General features: G+C 37.4%; 1 protein-coding gene across 2 annotated transcripts in view; it reads right to left on the bottom strand.

Annotated features, from left to right (window-relative positions):
- Nucleotides 1-4,489: 4,489 nt before the first annotated feature.
- Nucleotides 4,490-22,121, bottom strand: part of daam1a (dishevelled associated activator of morphogenesis 1a) — a 129,338-nt gene continuing 111,706 nt past the window's right edge. For both annotated transcript variants that reach the window (XM_056476467.1, XM_056476468.1), the window contains exons 19-25: nt 21,586-21,674; nt 20,071-20,239; nt 19,873-19,980; nt 17,640-17,700; nt 14,918-15,049; nt 10,451-10,621; nt 4,490-5,760 (exon numbers count right to left, since the gene is read on the bottom strand). In XM_056476467.1, coding sequence (XP_056332442.1) covers nt 5,551-5,760; nt 10,451-10,621; nt 14,918-15,049; nt 17,640-17,700; nt 19,873-19,980; nt 20,071-20,239; nt 21,586-21,674 — 940 coding nt within the window. In that variant the 3' untranslated portion in view covers nt 4,490-5,550. The remainder of the gene's footprint in view (nt 5,761-10,450; nt 10,622-14,917; nt 15,050-17,639; nt 17,701-19,872; nt 19,981-20,070; nt 20,240-21,585; nt 21,675-22,121) is intronic.

Genomic DNA, 22,121 nt, shown 5'->3' with positions numbered 1-22,121 from the left:
GCAAGTCAACCTGGGGAAGCAGTTAAAGCCCACAGCACATAGTTACAACATCACTGACCAGACTCAATAATCATTTTTTAAGGCAACAAGATAATTATGAACTCACAGTGGCCTAGGAAGAGTGGATGGAAGAGGCAAATGAAAGGAAATGCTCAAAGTATCAGGACCTGGTAGAGAAGTGCCAGGAAGGGGGCTGGAAGACCCACGGTGAGGCAATAAAGGTGGGCTGTGGAGGGTTTGCAGTCTTCAACCAACTAGGCCTAGCAGTAGCAGCTAAGAAGAGTGCCATTAAGTCCACTTGTGAAGCTTCAGAGAAAGCCACAAGATGGCTAGGGATAAAGAGGGCTGATGGCTACTGGGATGCAAGCTGGGGTCTGATCAACCTCAGCTGGGCGAGGGTGTCTAATGTTGAAAGACTCGAAACCCCCAATGACCCCAGGATACATCCCTGACGATGCGTCCCAGTGTATCTAGACCATAGGTCTCAAACTCAATTCCTGGAGGGTTGTAGCTTTGCACAGTTTTGCTCCAACCCTATCAAACACAGCTGATCCAAATAATCGAGTGTTCAAAAGAGTCATGAACACCTTTATTATTTGAATCAGCTGGGTTTGATCACGGATAGAGCAAAACTGTGCAAAGCTACGACCCTCCAGGAATTTGGTTTAAGACCTATGATCTAGATGATGCATCTTGGAACAATTGTTGTATTATGGTGTGCTTTATGTACATAAACCAACAACCTTTTTTATTCTCACACACACACACACACACACACACACACACACACACACACACACACACACAATACAAATACATAAATTAATAGATTTTTTCCTAAAAAGAAGCTAAATAATCTGCCAATGGGGTACGCAAAATAATCTCATGTCAAAATGAAAAACAAGATTATTTTGCCTACCCCATTGGCAGATTATTTTGCTTGTTTTTAGGAAAAACACACTTAATTTTGGCGTATTATTTCTTAAAACAAGACAATATTTTTTGCTTGTCAAGACAATGCTTCTTGATTTAAGACTTTTTAGATATTTGGACGAGAAACAAGACTAAACATCTAAGTAAGAAAAGCTTTTTTGCAGTGAAGGCCTGATTTCACAGACAAGGCTAAGACCAAGTCAGAGTTAGGCCATAGTTCAATTAGGACATTAGATAATTAACAAAAATCAATACTGGTGTCCATCTTGAGACAAAACAAAGGCAATGATAAATTTTCAGAGCATATTTCTTTCAGTTGAAACAGCTCAGATTTACATTTTAGTCTATTTATGTAGAAGTGTTGATTTTAGCGAGACCAGTGGTTGTTAGATGAACTTGTTTTGTTCGTTAAATAGACTGGACATGATCCAAATATATGATATAGCCAGTGGTGTAAAGTAACAAATTACATATACTCAAATTTTGAGCACATTTTTAGTGCAGTATCTGTACTTTTACTTCTCTACTTTCCTTCAGCCTGCAGTCACTACTTTATTATTTCCTGTCTATAGGGATTAGAAAAATCAGTCTAGTGATTCTTGTCTAATCAAATCGCACATAGAAGGTAACTCGCATTATAAGGAAATACCTCAAGACATGGGTGATTTATAATTGTAGCAAACTGGAAGCATTAAAAGTCCAAGTAGATGTCCAAAATCTTTACATACATTGACCCAGAGACTGTTTAGATGCATGTCACTGATGAGAAGATGAAGACTGAAATGGCCTTAAACACCCAGCAGGCACAGGGCGTCAACATGACGTCAGATTGACGTTGTACCCCAACGTCATGGGGACGTTGTATTTTGTTTGGAAATAAAAATCCGGTTGACGTCAGAACTCAACGTCAGGCCGACATCAGTGTCCAACATCCTACCTAAAATCAACCAAATATCAACATCTAATGATGTTACAGCTTGACGTTGTGTGAACGTTACCACTATGACGTCTATCAGACGTTGGATTTTGGTTGCCATACCTGACGAATAAATATCAGTGTTTGACATTAATATGACATTGATTTAAGATGTTTTGGTCACTTTCCAACACAACCTAAAATCAACGTCCTTTAACATCTTTATCAGGCATCAGAATAATTAGACGATGGCTAGACATTGAATTTTGTTCACCTGACATCACACCCTAAATCTAACCTAATATTAACGTCTTATGATTCTGCATGCCTGCTGGGCAATAACTAAATGCACTACAGAATGTTACGTTTACACACATCCACAAATTACATGCATCAGCTTTTTACAGCGTAATACTCACTACTCGAGTACTTTTGTAAGATCTACTTTTTACTCATTCTTTGAGTAATAGATACTTTTACTACTTGAACTACATTTTTAGGCAAGTTTTCATTTTTTCTTAAGTATGATTTTTCAGTACTCTTTCCATCACTGGATACAGCCATACTCACTGTGAAGTTGTTGTTTTTCCACTCCTCGAGAAAGCTAGACAATACCTTTGCAGCCATATACATAGCCTGATGTTGTCCACACAGCTGAGTGTGATGTATCAGGATATGTAAATATGTTGTGCTATCAATAACAGTGAATAAATAACAATAATATCAGCTCTCTCGCTAACAACCATAGATATATACACTAGATATCGCATACGGACCCTGAGCATGCATCAATACCGCCGCCACATTTGTACAGTGCTCCCAGGACAAATGTCATTCAAGACCAAAGCCAATCTAAGGATGCTGGACTTTAGCGCTGTGTACGGGTGTAGCAACAAGCAAACAAAACATACAGGCACAACATTTCATAGGTAAGATTTCTTTTTTTACGATCTTGTGTGTTACGAACTTTTGCGCTCAATTAACATTACTGATGATAATACAATCTCTTATTGCCCTGACCATAAGGCAAGATCGCACCAACTTGCTCTAAATATTAGGCTTATGCTAGTTTTGTTGAATACAATCAGCAAACAATGTAAATTAAATATGACCACAAGACGCTGTGGTGCCAGAAACTTGTATTATTGTCGGCTATAAGTGAAGTAACGACTAGTTTTTGAAGTAACTTATAAGGGTGCCTGATTACATAACAGTTCCTGCACCTCAATGTGCACTGTCCACCCTAAATTATTGAATATTACAAATGTTATATACACCATTTAGATCAGAAAGGTGGATATGCACATTGAGACGTAGGGATATCGATGGTTCACATGAGTTGTTCATAAAGGAGATTCATTCACAAACAAATTGCTCCCTCCATTAGAAAGTGAAAGTGGGACAGGGGGTGTGTTACAGGACAGGGAATAGATCAAATTTAAGGAGGAAGGGAGGAAAATACATTTCAATGCACACAAAAAGACAGTCTTTGTGGGCAATGTCCATGCGGTCACTTATCCATTGATGTAAAATGACATTTTTCGTAATTAAAATAAATAAAAAATAGCATATAGACCACCAGGAAAACTCATAGATATATGTGTATGTGTTGTTACAACCCTATGTTTGTCTTGTCTCATCTGTCTTTTCTGTTTTGCTTAGAACACATCTAATTGGCCACTTCCAGCTTGCTTGTTCCTGATTGGCCTACAGTGTTTTAAAAAGCCATGATACTACTTCCTTGGCAGCCATCTTGTTTTTGGTCACTTGCTTTGTGTTTGTTGAAACTTTTGTATGTGGTACAGGCCAGAGTTTTTTGAATGTGTTCAGTCTGAATATTGAGATTTGTGAATACTTTTTGTTGTGTGTGACTACTGAGATTCTATTGAGATTTGTGAGTACTTTTTGTTTTAGTGTTTGTTTTGTTTATGATACTTCCATGTTGTTCCACTGGCTTGTTTGACCTTTGTTGCCTGCTGACATTAATTTTTGGGTTATCCTTTAAATATGGTTGCCTGTTTTATAAATAGTTTGTAAATAGTATATATATTGGGATAGTAAAGAGTTTGACGCCATTTGCTTTGTAAAACCTTTTTGACCTCTGTTTTTGTGTTAGGTAGTTAGGGTAGTGAATTGTACTTTTCTTTAATTTTGATCAGGTAAGTTAGAGATTTAACAAAGGAATTTTTGTTTGTTATTCTGGCCTTGTCAGCTCCCGAATTCAAACCCCAATAAATCTTTGACTTCATTTTCATTGTCTTGTCTTTCATGTTGTGCACCATCCCTAGACGATGCGTAACAGTGTTTATATACAGTTGAAGTCAGAATTATCAGCCCACCTGTTTATTTTTTTTAAAATAAGGACCACTACCCTGTACTAAAATGGCAGCTCTATTGACACATTCCTTCCGATAGATAGCAATAGCATAGGCGACATCTAATGTAAATATCTGGCTAACTCCTTTTGATTTTCCCACCACGTAAAAATCAGTCTACATGAAGTTGGGGGAAAGGTCTCTTGTTTTTCCAATTTTTATGAACAAAAATACGATTGATGCCTGAAAATTCTTCGATGAAGCACCTTTTTCCCTTTATAGAATGAATTCAGATTGTAAAATAAAATCACACGGCATACACCAATGCAGTGACCCTCAGGGTTATTTATTGATTACTCATCTTACATCCAAATGAATTCTTAAATAAAGAAAACAAAACACTCCCGCCGACAAAGGAAACCGTTACAAAGTACTACAACATTACAAAGAGCTATTAGTGAAAAAAGATTTAATGGCATCTGATCAACAGGGAAAAATATTAGCACAAAAAAACTGAAGTGTCAAGGACTAAGAAAAAAGCCTTGGTCAGAAAAGTTAACAATGGGTATATGTACATATATACAACCTTCAACACAAAAGAAATTACAAGAATATACATGCACGGCAGACAGTTTGGTTTGCTTGAGATGCAGCTTGTACATCCGCAGCTGTTTTTAATGAGTCTTCTTTTTGGTAACCGCAACGAAAGAATATTGCATTGTTCTGTCATCCTCTAACATGTATTTGCAATCAAAGTTTGACCTCAGCGTATTTTTCTTCCCCCACTATAATTCCTGTCAGTATATTTAATATATGGCATTTGTGTAGATTTATAATAAATGTTTTACTTTGAATATCATTCGTACAAAAGGTTGTTTTCTAGATTTAAAGTTGTGCATTGTGCTTGAACATGTCCAGAATGGACAGTTTATCAACAATCGCTTGTGCTCGAGTTACAAGTGTAACAATAGGAAATACTCATTACAAATCGCCCAATAATAGTATCACTGGTTTCATAAATTGACAATTTACGTCCTGTTTCTTGATAGCACACACTGTACACCAACAATACTTCAGCAAAACAGAACGTACTATCTGAGCGAAGAGAAATAAAGAGTTTATGGTTGTCAGGCAGAGTGTCAGCACCAGTTTTTAGTGATGCTTTATAAAGCACGTAGCCCTTTCCGCTTATTCTTTTCACGAGTAGAACCGTGGTTTTCTAGGTGCGCTGTGCAAATTCCTGTCATCCTCAACACAAACACCGTCAAGTGATTTAGACGTTTAGAAAAGCCTTTATGAATTGTCGGGAGGTGTTTTGGCAGTCTAGATGGTGTAATGTCTCTCTCCACCAGCAGAGGGCAGCACTCATTCGTTGTTTGTTTTACCTCAGAAGTTGAGTTTGGTGATAGGTCTTTCTCTGCTGCTTTCTGCGCTCGATTTGACGGGACGTTTGCGGTTGTGCTTCATCTTTGACAGATCTTTGTCAAACACCTCACCAGATCGCAGTGCAGACACCAGGTCGTCGAACTCTCCGTCCTCCTCGCAGTTTTCTTTAGCCTTCCGGGATTTTCTTTCCCTCTCGCGCTGCTCCTTGAGCTGTTCACAGACACATTTCCATTAACTCGAGTATTGTTTTAAAGGGACAGTTCACACATTTACTCATCCTTCACTTGTTTCAAACCTGTTTGGGTTTGTTTCTTCTGTTGAACAGAAAGGATGATATACTTTTATATTATTTTGCGCTGTTGTTGTTTCTACTATGGATGTCAATAGCTATGTTACCATCAACTTATTGTTATGCGCATTTTGGATATGCGCATAAAAAAACCTGTTGATGGAAACACCATGATGCGTATACATTTTTAAAATGCCTATAAAAACACATGCGCATAACTGAGTAGGATAAACTTTTTACCCGATAAGAAAAGATTAAGATGCGCATAAACTACGATGGAAACACTTTTACCGCACAAATTCCAGTATGCGCATTTAAAAAGGTAATGTGATTTTGTTATAACGATCATGTGATGATGAAAATGTGTGTAAATGGACAAACCAATGGCTGAGAACATTATAAAGCATCTGAAATGTTGTTTTGGCCATTCTAAAATGCCTTACTGTTTAAGTACTAGTGTTATTATATTATTAATGACCTCCAGAATCAAGAGTGTCTGTGCTCCACGCGTCTGACACCGCGCGTTCACTGCATGTCAGGATTGCCTTCTGAAGCACAAGTCATTTATTAGATGAAGAAAAGATTGACGCAGCTTCTCCTACTGCAACAAATTCAGTTTTTCCTGTTGATATTTGGCGCCAGTATTATTCAGAAAGTGACGATTTTGTTTGCTTTAATTCGTTGAATGGAAACGCTGCTTTATTCGCACGTCTTTTATGCGATAATCCAGTTTTGCGAATAAAGTTCATTCACATTTTTGGATGGAAACATAGCTAATGGCTGCTTATTTCCAATGTTCATCAAAATATCTTGTTTTGTGTTCAACAAGAAAAACATTCTTAAGAGATTAGAGTAAATGGTGAGGAAATGTTCCTTTTTGGATTAACTCTCCCTGGTTTTTATTGTGTTTTATGAAAGGGGTTCAGTTTGTTTAGTGCAGAGATACCCCTGGTAACCTTTGATTTGGCCCACCATCCCATTTGAGATGAGAGGGAGAATGATGAGAATGGAAGAGGGAGAATGATTTCGAGATGGTCAATTGAAATTTAATATAACATTTTGTTTGTTTCTTTGTTTTATAGTTAAAAGCTAACTGAAAATTTTCAATTAAATGCTGCAAATGAATCAGATTCTGTTTACAAACTGTTGGGTACAAAGTCAAGTCAAAGGCAGATTCTGCTTAACCAGTGTATTCAGCATTGAACTCCACTGTGTTATAAATGTGATTGTTTGTTTTTATTGCAGTATTATTTTAAAAGTTATACTGCATTAGTTTATACTATTTAAAGTAATGTTTTCTGTTTATTTTGAAACATTCTGAAATAAATTAGGAAATTACCCACGGCAACTTTAATGTAATATAGTTTGCTTTATTTACCTTCAGCCCACGGCATTCGATGATATTTGGTTTTTGACCCTTTGTACTAAAATGTTTGGGCACCCCTGGTTTAGTGGACAAGTACACTTCTGCCTACTGCACACTAGACGGTGCATACTACATTCATACTCATAACCCCATTCTTTCAATCTGCATGCCTTTATTTATTGTCAGTTGATAAGGACTTTTTTTGACAAAAAAATAAAACAGGAACAGCATTTTGTCTAAATGTTTGCATCTTTGAATGTCTTTTAAAGAGCCCCTATTATGGGTTTTGGAAAACTACCATTCATGCATTGTTTAACACAGCTCTAAGTAAACTGGGAACATCCAGCTGAGGTTTAAATCTGAAAGTGCAGTTTGAGTCGACTCAGAGCCACATGAATGATTCGTCCTGTGTTCGGATCTTTTGCCTGAATGAATCAACGTCGATACGGGACATCGGCAAATATGAACTGCTGGTTCGAGTTAAAACGTGAACGTGCCTGCGAGGGATCATGGGATTGATCATGACACAAAGATTACTATCACCGAGAAATGGCCAGACATGCAGCTGAAGGGAATAAAGGGTTAAAGTTTGTTTTCACAGTATACCATGAGCTGTGTTTGTTCCTGTCATTTTTCTGACGATTGAAACAATAACCTATGCTGCAACGCAGGATTCGCCGGCCGCTTGTTATTAAATAAAGGAGAAGTAAAGACTACTAATATATGGGACTTTGTCAGTAACACAGTTACACACTTTGTGTGGACCAGTTTCATCTTCCTCCAGATCCTGTGAGTGTTTCTCCTTTCAACAGAACATGTAAGTGTGATTAAAATTGTCATCTTGTATTCTGTAGTTTGCAAAATATGTATTTAATTGTGTGTTGTAACTTGTTATCGCTCCATTACAGATCAGTGCTTGTACTGTATCTCTCAGGTTAAATCTGTATGGGCTGTTTACATATTGTGTCCAAAATCATGTTGAAAACGCAATGCGTGCTTCTTCCTTTATCGATTTAAATGTGTTTTGTGCTCACGATCTCCTGCTGTTTGTCGTTGTAATGGCCACCATAAACTTTTCCTACATACACGAGCGGCGCGGTCAATTTTGAAAATAGTTAAACTCTTGCCACTGTGTGGATTAATACTGAATGTGTGTCATTGTTATTACTTGAGGTTAGGGTTAAGAGTAGAGTAATATGTTGGTGTTTAACTGCATTGCTTTAATGCACTCCTGCATTGGGCTCACACATATACTCTGTGCTACTTTATGACTGGTGGGCGTTTCTTTCCGTCTCGCACTTAACGCAGTCGACCAATCACAACAGACTCCAACAAATCACCGCAGATTAGCCTCACACAAAGGAGGGGTTTGGGAACCAATGAATCACTGAACAAATCATATGGGAGTCTTTGGCATAATAAGGTAAAAATAAATGCCTATTATAAGACAAAGTTAAAAGTGTTTTTTGACCTGGCATGCATATCAGCCTGTTGTTGGAGACCCTTAAATCAAAATATAACCTTTTATAATGCATAATAGGGGCTCTTAAAAAAAATGGCTGCATACATGTATATTATATCAGCATGGATACTGTGATGTGCATATGCACAATACTCATGGCAGGTAGTGTGATGTCAAGGAGGTACTATAATTGACCAGACACAATTGTAACTATAATAGCGTCAATCATATGTTTAATGCATGTTACTCTGCAAACATTACAAGTTTAGACAATTCAGACTCAAGATCAGATTTTTTGTTTTATTATATTGTTTGTTCTTTTTGTTATATTGTTTGTTGTTATACAACAGTTCTGTCTGGTTCTTCAATCTGATTGGCTGCTAGCCGTGCAATATTCTGCCAGTAACAACACTTGTCCAGCCTCTTCACCCATCACCCTTGTGTATTACTCCCCCACAAACAGCAACAAGCAGAGGACACTCTACAGTTTGACAAATATTGCTGCTTTTTGGGCAACATAAGGTACTTTTGGGGGTTTTTTTAGTTGATAATATAGTTGTTTAGATTGCAATTATGCAGTTTATTTAAAAGGACAGTGCCTATTTTAAATATTTATAATTTCTGAGCGACAGCATGTCGGTGGCCATTAGCCTGTCTTTGAGCAAAGAGGGTTGATGTTCATCCACAAGATGGCGACAGAGACGCATAATAAGCCCTTAACGAAAAACAGCGTAATTTCAAACTACAGCTGATCAAATCATTATTAAACAGGTGAATGACTAAGTCGATCTCTCTCTTTTGTATGTTGTAGTGCTGTATTTATACCATAGTAATATTGGGATCTCCCGAAAAAAGAGAAATACTGGGAGATATCTCTGTTGACTGAGAAGGCATTTCATGTTACATGCAGCCTTATAATCTTAAAATGTGAGCAAAATCAACTGTTTTGTCTTCACTTCAGACATTACGCTAGAGAATCATTCAAACACATGGGTGAAGTAGTCACGGCTTCTGCTGACGTCAGCTGCAGATGTGAATGAATGGCGGAAGAAAGTAGTTCCTAATACAAAAGAGTTTTGAGACTCTCCGTGTTTTATTCTCTTATTTATATACACGATTGTGCCTTCGAGCTGTTGTATAAATGCAATATCACACTTGTAGCAGTGCAATATGACTGTTTATCGTCACTGGTGGGACGCTAAGTCTCTCACCAGTGCCGATATACAGCCACATCGCACTGCTACTCATGGGATATTGCTCATGTATATTGTGCATTTCACTATACCAATGCTGCATTCCTATTATGTTTGGTATGGAAGTATGCTATTCTGAAAGCATTTCATCAGTCATCAGCATCTTCAGTGCTCAAAAAAAAAACCCATACGTACATTTATAATGCTATACTTTGTATTATATCATCTTTGCATCAAAAAACTAGTTAACGCTTATGCAAGGTGTTTCTAATGCAGCTACTATGGGCAGGGCAGTAAATTTGACATTGTATTCTCTCTTTTTTTGTAAAGTTGTGAAAACTGTTGTGGAGTTTTTCTTTCTTTATTTGAACTTTTTTTTATTTATTTGTGATTCTCTCCCATTCACTGCCATAATGACTTCTGCTGCTGAGAAACCTGGAAATATGAGAAGGGGCCATATCCCCAAAAACTGTTCATTGGTATATAATAATAATAATAATAATATAGTAATGTAATATAATACGTTTTTGGCAAAGGTCAAGTGTGTGCATGAGTGTGAAATGTTCACAGTGTGTGTTTGTTGACATTACCTGTGCCTCCATGCGGGCCCTGCGCTCCTCCTCCTCCTTCCGTCGTCTCATGTTCTCATTGTCTTGTTTAGCTTCACTGAAGCCCTGCAGGAACTGATCAAAGATGCCGAAGAACTCATCAGGCTGCATGCGTGTGGCGTCCTCACCAAAGTGCTGCACGGCCTTCCCAAACTGCACACAATATAAGACAAGAATGACCGTTTAAATTATTTTTAAAAAACAAGGAGTTGCTGGGGCACTTTAGGTTGACGAGGACATAAAAATGTTTAAAATTCAATATATATTCAATATTCCGCTCATGTTTAGACAATTCAGTCTCAAGATCAGATTTTTTGTTTTATTATATTGTTTGTTCTTTTTACTATATTGTTTGTATTGTTTGTTTTTATACAACAATTCTGTCTGGTTCTTGAATCTGATTGGCTGCTAGCCGTGCGATATTCTGCCAGTAACAGTACTCGTCCAGCCTCTTCACCCTTGTGTATTACTCCCCACAAACAGCAACAAGCAGAGGACACTCTACAGTTTGACAAGTATTGCTGCTTTTGGGCAACATAATGTACTTTTGGGGTTTTTTTAGATTGCAATTACGCAGTTTATTTATAAGGACAGTGCCTATTTTAAATATTTATAATTTAAAAGTGCACGTATACTTATCTATGCATAGATAGATACAGTTCATCCGAAAAGTATTCAGAAAAGTATTCTTTGCTCAATACTTTGTAGATGCACCTTTGGCAGCAATTACAGCCTCAAGTCTTTTTGAATATGATGCCACAATCTTGGCACACCTGTCTTTGGGAATTTTTGCCCATTCCTCTTTGCAGCACCACTCAAGCTCTATCAGGCTGAATGGGAAGCGACGGTGTACAGCCATTTTCAGATCTCTCTAGAGATGTTCAATAGGATTTAGGTATGATCTCTGGCTGGGCCACCCAAGGACATTCACAGAGTTGTTGTGAAGCCACTCCATTGATATTTTGACAGTGTGCTGTAGACCATTGTCCTGCTGGAAGATGAACCGTCGCCCCAGTCTGAGGTAAAAAGCACTCTGAAGCAGGTTTTCATTCAGGATGTCTCTGTACATTGCTGCATTCATCTTTCCCTCTATCCTGACTAGTCTTCCAGTTCCTGCTGCTAAAAAACATCCCCACAGCATGATGCTGCCACCACCATGCTTCACTGTAGGGATGGTATTAGCCTGGTGGTGAGCAGTGCCTGGTTTTCTCCAAACGTAACTCCTGGCATTCACTCCAGAGAGTTCAATTTTAGTCTCATCAGACCAGAGAATTCTGTTTCTTATGGTCTGAGAGTCCTTCAGATGCCTTTTAGCAAATTCCAGGCAGGGAGTGGCTTTCGTCTGGCCACTCTACCATACAGGCCAGATAGGTGGATTGCTGCACAGATGTTGTCCTTCTGTAAGGTTCTACTCTCTCCACAGAAGAACGCTGGACACTCAACTTAGATGGCCGGCCAGCTCTAGGAAGAGTCCTGGTGGTTCCAAACATCTTCCACTTACGGATGATGGAGGCCACTGTGCTCATTGGAACTTTCAGAGCAATTCAGAGCAAAATCTTTTCTGTAACCTTCCACAGCCTTGTGCCTTGAGACAATCCTGTCTTGGAGGTCTACAGACAATTCCTTTGCCTTCATGCTTGGTTTGTGCTTTGACATGCACTGTCAACCCTGGGACCTTATATTGACAGGTGTATGCCTTTTCAGATCATGTCCAATCAACTGAATTAACCACAGGTGAACTCCAATTTTAAATAAATTTGCAACAATTAAAAAAAATCTTTTATCACACTGTCATTATGGGGTATTGTTTGTAGAATTTTTAGGGAAAATTAATTTAATCCATTTTGAAATAGGGCTGTAACATACAAAAATATGGAAAAAGTGAAGCGCTATGAATACTTTCCAGATGCACTGTGAATGGATGGATGGATAAACAGACAGATAGACGATAGATAGATAGACGATAGATAGACGATAGATCTACTCATATAAACATATACTTATCTATGTATGAACTGTATATGCTCATCAAATGCATCCATGATTTATACTCGTTGTTTTCCTACTAGTGAAAACCATTAATAAATCTTCAACTTCCCAGTAAGATCAAACCTTCATCTGGTCCCAGCTTAAAACTTGATCACTACAGTAACATCAAATCATGCCATGACCAGGATCAGACTCAGAGAATCAGCCTTTGAAATCGATCTTCAGTCGACTGCGGTTAAAGATTTAGATCCCTGTTTCCAGCAGTTCCAATGTCCACAGAAAAGCACAGAAGTCCAATAAACTCCAGCGAAAGAGCCGATTTAACATCTACAGGTTTGAGTTATGCGTGACAGCATGAAGCGAGGACAAAACATCTGTCATTTTAGACGTTTAATGGCCACTTCAAAGCAACTTTATGCGAGCTTTCACTTCTTAACGTCCAGATAGAGTGACAATCCTCACCGTTTAAATCTCTCGTAAACATTTAAGGCGAGACACTGTAGGCTGTTTTTTTATGCACCAGTCAAATTTGAGAACTTGGGGATTTTTGGTTTTCGGCCTAATGCAAAGAAAACATCCGAATACACTTTTAAGTGTTTGTAGATTTCAATAACAATAATAAATAAGATTAATAACTATTTCTGAGAAATCAGCTTTTAAAATAAGTTACGGTTAAACACACCAAACAAAGTTTTATTCATATTTATAATCTATACACTCATTCAGAAATTGAAATTTATTTTAACAGGGACAATGCTCATTAATCAACAGTAAAACTGTAAATAAGCCAGAGTTAGCCACAGGGCTAATTTTCATCTGTTGCCCCTGCCAGATTTTAAAAAGGCAACCTAAAATCACAAAACACGTTATCACACACACATTACAGTAAAGTTACATACAACAAAAGGATAAAACATTTAATAAGAATTTCATAAAAAGCTAGAGATAAGAATTACACATGATTACAAATTTGATTTGCTTTCAGCCATTTCTTTCACTTGTATTTAAATGTTGAATAATTTGTAATACCCCGTAAACCAATAGGAAGTGTGTTGCAGAAATGACTGGCTCTAACTGAGAAGACTGAGCGTGCAAAAGTTGTACATCTAAACTGCACAGCACAGTCTCCTCTAGAAATACATTATGTCCATTATTATTCTTGTGAGTCACAAACTCACACAATAGAGGTGGAGCAGATCCATTTAAAATTTAAAAAATCATCAGCCAAATATTCCATAATATCAAAGCTCAATATGTAATGTTTTTCTATTATATTACAATGATGATACCGAATAGTCTTCTGATCAAATACTTTAAGTGTCTGTTTATAAAGTGATTCAACTGATTTTAAAACCATTTTTACTGTTGTTACTGGTGTGTGACCAACTAATAGGACAATATGTAATGTGAGAAAAAAAATCATGGAGTGCATAGAACATTTTGCTGCTTCATTAGTCAAGTAAGGTTGTATATGCCTGAAGTTGGCCTGATTAAATTGAACAATTTTAATGACCTTCTTGGCATGCTTTTGGGATGTTAATTGTGAATAGAAATGCATGCATAATATGTCTGACTATGTAGCATGTACAGCCTTTTATTTAAAAAAAAAAAAAAAGAAAAAAAGAAAGAAAACAAAAATAGTTGAAATTAGCTATTTTTCTGGCTATTATGTCAATAAAAAATAAATAAATTTGAAGCTGACTTCAGCCAAAGTTCAGATTTTGTGCTCAAAATATATACACATCAGTGCATCTTTAAATAATGATCCAGTTGCAATTTTATGAAACCTTCAAAAATTTCTAAACTATAAAAAATGTTTTTAATTCCTAAAGTCTACGTGAACCGGAAGTTGCTGAGATGCTTCTCAGTATGTTGATGTACTTCCAACTGAAATTGAATATTGAATAGGGGGAGGGGCTTTCTTTTATACATCATTCCCTCATAGCCAGGGGTGCCCAAACTCAGTCCTAAAGGAGCCGGTGTCCTGCAGAGTTTAGCTCCAACTAGCCTCAACACACCTGCCAGAACATTTCGAGCAAGCCTACTAAGAGCTTGATTAGCTAGTCCAGGTGTGTCTGATTGGGGTAAACTATGCAGGACACCGGCCCTTCAGGACTAAGTTTGGGCACCCCAGCTTATAGCAAACTAACAGTAAAAGGGCCGTGGTTATTAGTGTGGCTAAAGCTGCCAAACTGACATCATCAGAGAAGCACCGTCACTCCAAACACAGCAGCAAATGTTCAGACTTCGATGAAAATTTTCAAAACAATTTTTTTCAGTGGATTAACTTGCACAGATTAACTGTTCACTGAAAGAATAACAAAGTGTTGTTAAAAAATATTGTCAATTTGGATTCCACACTTAATATAATCAATCAACTTGGGAATTATGGCAATAACTTTTAGCCTTATTAGCTTAGCTCCTTGTGTTCTGTGAATTGCGATGGGCTTTCACTCTTACCGAATCTTTAGCATCCTGAAGAGAGTCCTCGATGTCAGAGAAACTGAATCCGGCCACAGTGATGAACTGACTCACCACAGACACAAACTTGTCTCCATAGGTCTGAGGTTGAGTCCTCTGGTACTCCAGCTCCTGGTAGAAGACACACAGACAGGCTGCTTTTAAGATGGAGAAACAGATTAAAAGTAATGTGATGTTGTAAATACCAGCTTCGGAGATGAAAGTGCTTGTTAGATATGGTTGCTATTTGAGTTCATTGACGTTTGCAAGTTCAGTCATGTTGAGTGGGATTTGTCAATTTGTTTACATGTTAAGCTTTTTTCTGTAATCTTTTTTTTTAATGTGATGTTGTGGTCATGTGATGCATTAATATAAATGGCCTGAAACATCATTTTTTGTGTGAACATGCTACAAATATTTGACTATTTTTTAAGCTTGTTCCAACAGCAGTAATAAAAGTTATTGTAATTTAATAATAATAATAATTTATTTTTATTATTATTATTAAATTAAAATTAATATCTGTAATTTGGGGTCAAGGACATATTAAAATCACAAATGGCCCTTTCCAACGAGTGGTATGGTTCGGGACACTTTTATGGCCATTTCCACTGTCAAAAGCAAAACAAAACGCGAACTGTATCATACCACTTTTTGGGTACCCTTTCGGAAGGGTACCTAGAACAACAAAAGGGTACCAAAAGGTGGAGCTAGACGCGCAACTGAACGCCATTGGTTTACAGAAAAAACGTCACTAGCTCATGCACAAGCAGGAAAATGAAAACAAAGAAAGCGCCATTTTTAAATACACAGCCGAGACAATACACCGTAATACTATATACATATAATAACGAGACATAGCGAAGAAGAAGAATCTACCCTGTGCCCCATGGTTGTTTACAAGGCCGTCTAAAGCGCAAGTGCTTTCGCTTTCTCACTTGCGCGAGCCGCACGTCTATATTTAAAATAATGAACTTCTTGTGCCGAACAAATAAAGGAGCAAATGATTCTTTCAGCAACTCAAAACAAGAACAAACTACCATGTTTAACTATTATCATCACCTTTTGGACTAGTATAAACTCTGAATGATGGAATTACTTTCTAACAAGAGGTTACATGTGCTGCTGAAGATTAAAGACACATACAGTATGAGAGGTTTGCACTGATGGGGTTATATGTTGCTTGTTTCTGAAACTAAAAAAGGACTAAATGTATGCTGTGTGTAGTTTTTCTGTAATTAGTAACATATCGGAGGCTGTAAGGTTCTGTATGTGTTCATATATGTTGCATTTATTTATTTATTTTCTATAATTGCAGACGTTAGAGTACGTTATTATCATTGATCTGCAGTTATAATCAAATCCTGTTCATAGAAAGGTTAGTCATGAACATTTATACACAAGTATTGTTGTGTATAAAGCATCTGTTTTGTGAGAAGTGCGTCTCGTATGATATGTGAACGACCTGTAAAGCTTTACTTTGATTTCCTCGAGCGAGAATGACATCGACTGAAACTTTCAGTCGAACACCACGCCCACCAAAAGGGTCCCATTGGAAGTGTAAACGCAAGCCTGATAAAGTGACCTGTACCAACCTGTACCATACCGTATTGTACCACTCAGTGGAAACGGGCCAAAAGGTAAAACCTCAAATCTCCAAAGTATTGTTTTTAAAGGCTAAAAGAACTTGCAGTCTACAAGAAATATAAAAATAAGTTTAAATACTTCATTTGAATTATAAGAGCTTAACATAAACAAGTTTATGATTAAGTCTGTTTCACAACATCTGTCATTTTCTGTTACTGTTTAATGTAGGGCGACAAGGTGGCTCAGTGGTTAGCATGGTCGCCTCACAAGAGGGTCGCTGGTTCAAGTCCCGGCTGGGTCAGTTGGCATTTCTGTCTGGAGTTTGCATGTTCTCCCCATGTTCGTGTGGGTTTCCTCCAGGTACACCGGTTTCCCCCACAGTCCAAAGACATGAGCTATAGGTGAATTGGGTAAGCTAAATTGGCCGTAGTGTATGTGTGTGAATGAGTGTGTATGGATGTTTCCTAGTACTGGGTTGCAGCTGGAAGGGCATATGCTGGATAAGTTGGCGGTTCATTCCGCTGTGGCAACCCGTGATGAATTAAGAGACTAAGATGAAGGAAAATGAAAATGTTCAATGCGTTTACAATTATTGCTGGTCACTTATTCGGCAGAGAAATAAACAAGTTATAATCTGGCTCATATGAAAATTACTATATTGCCTTTGTGGCAGTTTTTTGGCTTTTAAGGGCTAAAATAAGACTTCTTTAACTTACAAATATTTAGAGAAACCTAAAATGCACATCATATTTTAACATTGCGTGACATGCTTGAGAAAAAAAAAAAAAAAAGAAAGAATCGGCACCCTAAAATTAAAAGGAAAAATGGATTTTGTTTAGAAAACAGGAGATAAATAATAATAAATAACAAGAAAAGTACATGAGATTTAGCTGAAAATACCAATTCATCCCCAATCCAACCACATAACCACTTTAAAACATATCAGGGATTTAGCAATGCCTTCAAATCTGAGTGTTCTTTTCCAGTTCCAAGTGTTGTAAGCATAAATAATGTTTTTAACCAATAATACTGCATAGCTGTATATAAATACTGAAGATACGTCTGCTACACTGGATGCCCTCATAAGCGATGGAGCTTGTTGTAATCAAAGACAAAATGAGAAAACGTCGCTCACCGTCTCCACGCTTTTCAAGCCAGAGCGCAGATTGTTAATGTCTTTCTCCAGTTCGGTCATGCTGGGAAAAAAGGAAAGAAAATAAGTTGGAGAGGGAGATAATGAGAGATAATGTTTCACTGGACAATTTGCAGAGCCTTTAATCTCATTTCGAATGGCTGAGGAATGAAGCACATCAAACAGTATATTCACACAGTGACTATGGTTTGGCCAAAAAGGACGGGATCCTGGATCAACAACTTTTGTTGGTCCTAGAACAACATTCCAGTCTAACAAAATCCTAGCCCAACACCGGACTGGAAACCACCTCTAAAATTGAAATGATAGGTGCTCCAAGCTAACCTAATAACGAAAATCTGATCGGCTGCACTTCTCTTAACAGTACTTTGAGTCAAATATCTCTCAAATATCAACTCATCTGTTAAGCTGAAAAAGTGATTTAAAAAGTAACCCAAATTTTGAGTTTGTCCAACAACCAAGCATTTTAGATTTTTTTGTTGTTTTTGAGGGAGAAAGTATTGTCTGGTAAGAGTGCATTTATCTAAATGACAAAATATCCACTAAGATGTGAAGTTAGTATTACTAGTAATTATAAATTAATTTTTAGAATGATAGATAGATTGAACACAGAACGGAGGATAGAAAGCTAGAATGATAGATAGAACGCTAGATCGATAGATAGAATGCTAGGACGATAGATAGAACATTAGAACAACAGATAGAATGCTAGAACGGCAGATAGAAGGCTAGAATGACAGACAGAACGCTAGAACGATAGATCGAACACTAGGATGATGGATAAAACATTAGAACAACAGATAGAACACTAGATCGGCAGATAGAAGGCTAGAATGATAGACATAATGCTAGAACGATAGATAGAATGCTAGAACGATAGACAGAACGCTAGAACGGCAGCTAGAAGGCTAGAATGATAGATAGAACGCTAGAACAACAGATAGAAGGCTAGTATGATAGATAGAATGCTAGAACGATAGATAGAACGCTAGAGCGGCAGATAGAAGGCTAGTATGATAGATAGAACGCTAGAACGATAGATAGAATGCTAGAATGATAGATAGAACGCTAGAACAACAGATAGAACGCTAGAACAAAAGATAGAACACTAGAACGATAGATAGAACGTTAGAACGACAGATAGAACGCTAGAACAACAGATAGAACGCTAGAACAACAGATAGAACGCTAGAACAAAAGATAGATAAATAGATAGAATGATAGATATGTAGAATCCTAAAATGATAAATAGATAGATGAAACAGAAGATGGATGGATGGATGGATGGTGGAACAAAAGATGGATGGATGATGGAACAAGGGATTGATGATGGAATAAGCGATGGATGGATGGATGGATGGATGGATGGAACAAAGGATGGATGGATAGATGGATGGAATAAATGATGGATGGATGGATGGATGGATGGATGGATGGATGGATGGATGGATAGAACAACAGATAGAATGATAGCACAACAGATAGTTAGACAGGACGACAGATAGATAGAGCAATAGAACGATTGATAGACAGAACGATAGAATGATAGATAGGCAAAACGATAGAACAATAGATAGACAGAATGATAGATAGACAGAACGAAAGAACGATAGAACGATAAATAGACAGAAAGATAGAACGATATACCGATAGTTAGACAACACAATAGAACAATAGGATGATAGATAGAACAATAGAATAACAGATAGATAGACAGACAGACAGACAGACAGAACGATAGAAAGATAGAACAACAGAACGAGCAGCCAAGTGCATGAAGTATTTTAGCTATCAGTTTCAGCTCAGAATTGTAATTCCAGTGCATCCCTAGTTAATATAAATGACCACAAAATACAAAAAAAAACTAAAAAGTAAAAAATAAATAAATAAATAAATATTACCCTAAAATGTTGGTTAATATTGAGAACCACTTAAAATTCCAATTCCTACATTCCCATTCAGGAACACAACCCCAAAGTGAAGTGAGTGCAATGGATGCCGTTATCAGTCTCAGACTATTATTTTTTCCTTTTTCTGAAAGTCTGGATAACACCATCACTGAGTTTTTCTTTTGTTATTTCAGCAAACAGGTTTGTAAATAAATGTTTTCTTGTACTCTCCCATTTACTGCGCTCTAAGTTCACCCAACTATGATGGCTTCTACTACGAATGAACCCGTAAATGTGAAAACGGGTGAGACTGCTTTAGTGCTTACTTGACTTTGGCTGCTACTGGAACGTTCTGCAGATCCTCATGAATCAGGCTGACTTTGGGGTATTTCTGCTCAAGAACGGTAATCAGGTAATGCAGAAGAGTGACGTTCCTGTTGAGAAACACACACAGAGCTTGTATAACTGGCCAGCTGACTGGAGTTTCATATTCAGTACTCACACAAACCAAAGCCTTGTCTTACTTGTCGATGCTGGATTTGGTGTCAGCGATCTTGTTGAGAGAGGACACTTTGAAGCCGAAAGCATTGCCTCTCTGGCCTTTGTTCATGTAGTTTCCGAAGGCCAGGACAATCTCCAGAAGCTGACGGAGATTCTTGCTCTGAAGAACCTCTTTAGATGCTTTACTGAGAGCTGTGGGAAAAAATAAATACATTTTTAAGATCATTTCAACAACATATCCATCTATCTTTATCCTACAACCCATGATGCTTTGCTATGATTATAGGAGTAGCTTCTGTTAAACTGTAAACAATCAGTGAAGTGATGATGAGTCTTTTTGCGACAATATTGGACAAGTATTGAATAGTACTAATTTGAATACAAAGAAAATATGTTTTGGCCACAAATATGCTTGTTATACTAAGCTGTGTGTGTGTGTGTGTGTGTGTGTGTGTGTGTGCGTGTGTGTGTGTGTGCGTGTGTGTGTGTGTGTGTTTTAGGGGTTGTACCAACTAGTCAACTTTAATGCTTTGCCGTAACGCTATTTGTTTTTTGACCTGAACTACATGGCAGCTTTACACACTAAGGTGGTTCACTGAAACTGCCCTCTGATTATTTAAAGTAATTGTTAAAGTGTTATTTTTCTTATGTCAGCGTCAAAGATTCATGTGAACTTTAAATCATCAAACAGATGCCAGTTAGGTCACTCCATGCAAATACCCTAAGAGCACATGCTAGCCAATCACGTCTACGCAACCCTGGAAAAGTCATGTGACTGGCTGTTGTCCTCTGCGAAGTGTAGATGCTGGCATATTTTGCGAATAAATTGAGAAGCGCTCAGAAACCGTGTAGTACGCAGCCGCCGGAGGTGTGGCAAACTTCATAGCGTGTATAAACATCATCCCTGCTGAACGCGGTGAAGATGTGCAGGGAGGAGAGAACTACGATGAGCAGTAACTGTGAAAAACACCTGACTTGAGCAGGATTTTGAGCAGCTTTCTAGTGCACACTGTCATAGCGGTAAAATATGCATCTGAGCAAGTCTCTGACAGTGTAATAAGGCTTAGCATTATTGTCTTTCATGCGTTATGTTATGAAATAACTTCACATGAATCTGTGTGCTGACGACACATGCATTACTTCTGCACTAAAACATCTGTTGTTATATTCTTACTAGAACAAGCAGTAATCCATGCATTTATTTAGCAGTAAAATTAGCCCTGGTGCTAATGTTGCAATATTAACGAAATAAAAGTGTTAACTGCATTGGTTTTGCACTAAAATTAGTCAGTGGTAATGTTGCATTGTTTTTGTAACATGTTACGAGCTGTCAGACGGCATGTGTATATGTTTCCTGCAAATAAATCACAAATTGAGCCATGTTGCAAAACATTTTCTTCTCCTGTTTTATTGATGACGTCACCAGCGACTTGTCAATGTCAACTCTGATAACATAAAAGTCAACTTCCAAAAATCTAAAGTCGTTTAACCCCTAGTGTGTGTGTGTGTTTTATTTTTGAAAGTCTAGTAGTCTTTACCTTCCACTTTGGGCTTGATTTCTGCTATTCTTTCTGCAAACTTCTTTTTGAAGTAAAGAGACTGCAGTCTTTGCTGGTAGTGATTGATTCTGTGGAGGATTTAAAAGGAAAGATTAATTAAGTGAAATGGTAACACTTTATTTTGATGGTTCATTTGAGTATTAGTAGACTGTCTGCTTAATATCTGTTGATACTGCTCCTTTAACAGACATTTAACTGACTATAAGAAACTTAGCAAGTACATGTCAACTTACACTAACCATAACCCTAACCCCAACCTAACAGTCTACTTACAATCTAATGAGAATTAGTTGGCATGTAGATGCAATGTAACTTAAATTCAACAAACAGACCATCAAAATAAAGTGTGACAATTGAAATACTATAAATGACATTATATCTCATGTACACTACAAGACACATCTGGAAGATTTATGATCTTTAAATCTTAGGGTTTTTGATTATATGATTGAAATTAGCTTTGATGACAATGATGAATCAATTACAATAGATCTACTGTTGAAATAGATCTAAAT

The sequence above is a fragment of the Danio aesculapii genome, chromosome 17, assembly GCF_903798145.1.
Source record: "Danio aesculapii chromosome 17, fDanAes4.1, whole genome shotgun sequence".
In the NCBI taxonomy this organism is placed as follows: Eukaryota; Metazoa; Chordata; class Actinopteri; order Cypriniformes; family Danionidae; genus Danio; species Danio aesculapii.
This window is presented reverse-complemented; position numbering and strand designations above follow the sequence as displayed.